The sequence below is a fragment of the Procambarus clarkii genome, chromosome 24 (assembly GCF_040958095.1).
Source record: "Procambarus clarkii isolate CNS0578487 chromosome 24, FALCON_Pclarkii_2.0, whole genome shotgun sequence".
In the NCBI taxonomy this organism is placed as follows: Eukaryota; Metazoa; Arthropoda; class Malacostraca; order Decapoda; family Cambaridae; genus Procambarus; species Procambarus clarkii.
The window spans coordinates 38,734,713-38,740,712 of NC_091173.1; the positions used below are offsets into that span (position 1 = coordinate 38,734,713).

The 6,000-nt window shown below is 39.0% G+C and overlaps 1 protein-coding gene across 1 annotated transcript in view; it reads left to right on the forward strand.

The window, feature by feature from the left end:
* Window positions 1–3,948, forward strand: part of LOC123761866 (thrombin inhibitor rhodniin) — a 61,984-nt gene extending 58,036 nt beyond the window's left edge. The window contains exon 6 of the mRNA XM_045748089.2: window positions 3,362–3,948. Within this exon, the coding sequence (XP_045604045.2) occupies window positions 3,362–3,366 (5 nt within the window). The 3' untranslated portion in view covers window positions 3,367–3,948. The remainder of the gene's footprint in view (window positions 1–3,361) is intronic.
* The last annotated feature ends 2,052 nt before the right edge of the window (window positions 3,949–6,000 follow it).

A 6,000-nucleotide genomic window follows, 5' to 3' on the forward strand; every position in this document is an offset into this window, starting at 1 on the left:
CTAACCTAACTTTTTCGGCTACCTAACCTAACCTAACCTATAAAGATAGGTTAGGTTAGGTTATGTAGGGTTGGTTAAGTTCGGTCATATATCTACGTTAATTTTAACTCCAATAAAAAAAAATTTACCTCGTACATAATGAAATGGGTAACTTTATCATTTCATAAGAAAAAAATTAGAGAAAATATATTAATTCAGGAAAACTTGGCTTATTAGGCAAATCAGGCCTTGCATAGTAGGCTGAGAAGTACGTTCTGGCTATTAGGTACGACATATATATATATATATATATATATATATATATATATATATATAGGCTGAGAATCCACTTCTCAGCCTACTATGCAAGGCCCGATTTGCCTAATAAGCCAAGTTTTCCTGAATTAATATATTTTCTCTAACTTTTTTCTTATGAAATGATAAAGCTACCCATTTCATTATGTATGAGGTCGATTTTTTTTATTGGAGTTAAAATTAACGTAGATATATTTACATTCTGGGCGATTAGATTATATGGGGATTATATATTACATTCTTCTACATTCTGGGTGAAAATCAGGGCTAATAGGTTCGGTGCATTTCCTCCTCTTTCCCTTGTGTCTTCCTTCACATGTTGTGTTAGGAAATTCCTGTCTATAACATCTACTAACTTTGTTCCCCACGTTTCATCCCCTCCATGGGGATTCCTTGATTCCCAATTTATCACTCCCTGATTTAGGTCTCCCATGACTACCAGTTTCATTCTCATTCTGTTAGCTAATGTTGCTGCCTTCTGCAGTTCATCTATACATGCCTTGTTGTTGTCATCATACTCCTGCCTGGGTCTTCTACTGTTTGGTGGGAGATTGAGAGAGGGGGGGAGCTAGTGAGAGGTCACTCACGTTCTTTCATCAAGACCCTGTTAATATGGGAGAACATTGTGTCTATGCTTTTAAGCACTAACTTGCCTAAACACGCAAGTGAAGTTATACAACTTTAGAACACTTTCCCAACAGGAGACTCGAACCCTAGCCAGCACGGATGCTTCACAGCAACTTGCATAGCAGGTACTCCTTTAGCCCACTACACCACACTCAGACCCTTAAAAGATATGAAAGAAACGTGAGTGACCTCTCACAGCTCTGGTGCCCTTTGGAGGTGGTGATCTTTGGGGAGATTAAATACCCCGTAATTGCTATCTCTTTTGTATTATACACATTGTACAACAATGTGTATAACAATGTGTATAACAATGTATATAGCAATGTATATAACAATGTATATAACAATGTGTATAACAATGTATATAACAATGTGTATAACGAAGTGTATAACAATGTATATAACAATGTATATAACAATGTATATAACAATGTATATAACAATGTATATAACAATGTGTATAACGATGTGTATAACAATGTATATAACAATGTGTATAACAATGTGTATAACAATGTATATAACAATGTATATAACAATGTGTATAACGAAGTGTATACCAATGTATATAACAATGTATATAACAATGTATATAACAATGTATATAACAATGTGTATAACAATGTATATAACAATGTGTATAACAATGTATATAACAATGTGTATAACAATGTGTATAACAATGTATATAACAATGTATATAACAATGTGTATAACAATGTGTATAACAATGTATATAACAATGTGTATAACAATGCATATAACAATGTGTATAACAATGTATATAACAATGTATATAACAATGTGTATAACAATGTATATAACAATGTATATAACAATGTATATAACAATGTGTATAACAATGTATATAACAATGTGTATAACAATGTATATAACAATGTGTATAACAATGTATATAACAATGTATATAACAATGTGTATAACAATGTGTATAACAATGTGTATAACAATGTATATAACAATGTGTATAACAATGTATATAACAATGTGTATAACAATGTATATAACAATGTGTATAACAATGTATATAACAATGTATATAACAATGTGTATAACAATGTATATAACAATGTATATAACAATGTATATAACAATGTGTATAACAATGTATATAACAATGTGTATAACAATGTGTATAACAATGTATATAACAATGTATATAACAATGTGTATAACAATGTATATAACAATGTGTATAACAATGTATATAACAATGTGTATAACAATGTGTATAACAATGTATATAACAATGTATATAACAATGTGTATAACAATGTGTATAACAATGTGTATAACAATGTGTATAACAATGTGTATAACAATGTATATAACAATGTGTATAACAATGCATATAACAATGTATATAACAATGTGTATAACAATGTGTATAACAATGTATATAACAATGTGTATAACAATGTATATAACAATGTGTATAACAATGTGTATAACAATGTGTATAACAATGTGTATAACAATGTGTATAACAATGTATATAACAATGTGTATAACAATGTATATAACAATGTATATAACAATGTGTATAACAATGTATATAACAATGTGTATAACAATGTATATAACAATGTGTATAACAATGTATATAACAATGTGTATAACAATGTATATAACAATGTGTATAACAATGTATATAACAATGTATATAACAATGTGTATAACAATGTATATAACAATGTGTATAACAATGTATATAACAATGTGTATAACAATGTATATAACAATGTGTATAACAATGTATATAACAATGTGTATAACAATGTATATAACAATGTGTATAACAATGTATATAACAATGTGTATAACAATGTATATAACAATGTGTATAACAATGTATATAACAATGTATATAACAATGTGTATAACAATGTATATAACAATGTGTATAACAATGTATATAACAATGTGTATAACAATGTATATAACAATGTGTATAACAATGTATATAACAATGTATATAACAATGTGTATAACAATGGGAATATGAATAATGATTTAAATATAAAAACATATAAAGGAACGGAAAGATTGAGGTAAATATGCTGACGGAAATATTGTAGGTAATCAATGGACCAAATCACCAGGAATTATTAAGGACTTAATATCGCGTGATTGTTTCAATCGTAGATTACACATACATTAATGAGTTTGAGTGGATATGAAAGGGAACTTCAAATTCAAGAATGTTTATTGAGACCAGAAAGAAATACATCTCACAGGGATAGAGTAACTTAGGCGGCAGAGGAAGGGAACTGCCTCAACTGATTCAAATGGCCTAATACATTTTACTTTTTCTTATGTTCTTTTTTTCCTACAGATTTAAAACTGTGTTGTGTCTTGGTAAACCCAAGTTGACACAAAACAAAGTATTCACTATAAACTTTTTCTTCCAAACTTCCAGATTAGAGTCAACTCCACAACACTTCTTATCAGCGGCATTCCATTTTCCGAGCAGATTACAAGTCCCTTGGATTTGTGCGCTGACAGTGCCGCCCACCGCACACCACCGCCGCCCACCACACACCACCGCCGCCCACCACACACCACCGCCGCCCACCGCACACCACCGCCGCCCACCACACACCACCGCCGCCCACCACACACCACCGCCGCCCACCACACACCACCGCCGCCCACCACACACCACCGCCGCCCACCACACACCACCGCCGCCCACCACACACCACCGCCGCCCACCACACACCACCGCCGCCCATCACACACCACCACCGCCCACCACACACCAGCGCCGCCCACCACACACCAGCGCCGCCCACCACACACCACCGCCGCCCACCACACACCACCGCCGCCCACCACACACCACCGCCGCCCACCACACACCACCGCCGCCCACCACACACCACCGCCGCCCACCACACACCAGCGTCAGGTGTTGTAATGTCAGTAGTGCTGGTCTGTGCAACACTGTAGACTGTAGTTGCAACATGAGTTTATTATCATCAATTTTAATAAAGTTGGTAAATATTGGATGTTTTATTTTTTAATTGTCCGCACCATAGATACTATTGTAAAAGCAAAATCGTATCTAACATATGTGTAACACACACAACACACACACACACACACACACACACACACACACACACACACACACACACACACACACACACACACACACACACACACACACACACACCTACACACACACACACACACACACACACACACACACACACACACACACACACACACACACACACACACACCTACACATACACACACACACACACACACACACACACACACACACCTACACACACACATACCTACACACACACACACACACACACACACACACACACACACACACACACACACACACACACACACACACACACACACACACACACACACACACACCTACACACACACACACACACACACACACACACACACACACCTACACACACACATACCTACACACACACACACACACACACACACACACACACACACACACACACACACACACACACACACACACACACACACACACACACACCTACACACACACACACACACACACACACACACACACACACACACACACACACACACACACACACACACACACACACACACACACACACACCTACACACACACACACACACACACACACACACACACACACACACACACACACACACACACACACACACACACACACACACACACACACACACACACACCTACACACACACACACACACACACACACACACACACACACACACACACACACACACACACACACACACACACACACACACACCTACACACACACACACACACACACACACACACAAACACACCTACACACACACATACCTACACACACACACACACACACACACACACACACACACACACACACACACCTACACACACACACACACACACCTACACACACACACACACACACACACACACACACACACACACACACACACACACACACACACACACACACACACACACACACACACACACACCTACACACACACACACACACACACACACACACACCTACACACACACATACCTACACACACACACACACACACACACACACACCTACACACACACACACACACACACACACACACACACACACACACACACACACACACACACACACACACACACACACACACACACACACACACACACACACACACCTACACACACACACACACACACACACACACACACACACACACACACACACACACACACACCTACACACACACTCTATTTCTCAACCCCCCTATGCTATTCAGACCCCTAACTTTCAGACCCATTATGCCCTTCCTACCCCCCTAGATGCCCAGACCCCATTCGCCTACCAGGCACTCCCAGGCACCCCCCTAGCACCCCCCCACTCACCCCCACAGCCCCCACTTGCCCCCCAGACACCCCCCAGTTCCCCCCAGACCCCTGGTGAAAGGGGGAACTCTGACACCCGAGTTTCCAAGAAGAGTCTCAAGGTTTGGTACACCAATGCTGATGGGGTAGCCAATAAAGCAGAAGAGATAAAAGAAAGAGTTAGTGAGGCAGACCCAGACATAGTGGCAATTGTGGAAACTAAAATAAATGGCATGATCTCGGATGCAATCTTTCCAGAGGGGTACCAAGTGATAAGAAAAGAAAGGACACAGAGACAGGGAGGAGGAGTGGCACTACTAATAAAGCGGAAATGGAAGTTTGATGAGCTGGAAAATCCGGGTACCAATGAAAGCACAAGCTTCATACATGGAACTCTGACAGTGGATGGGAAGAAGATTGTAATCTTGATACTCTACAATCCCCCACCAAACAGTAGAAGGCCCAGGCAGGAGTACGAGGACAGCAACAACATTGGGAAACGAGGAATTCCCATGGCGGGGAGGAGACCTGGGGAGCGAAGCTGGTAGACGTTATTGACAGGAATTTCCTAACACAGCATGTGAAAGAAGATACTAGGGAAAGAGGAGGGGATACGCCCAGCCTATTAGATCTCATTATCACTCAGAATGT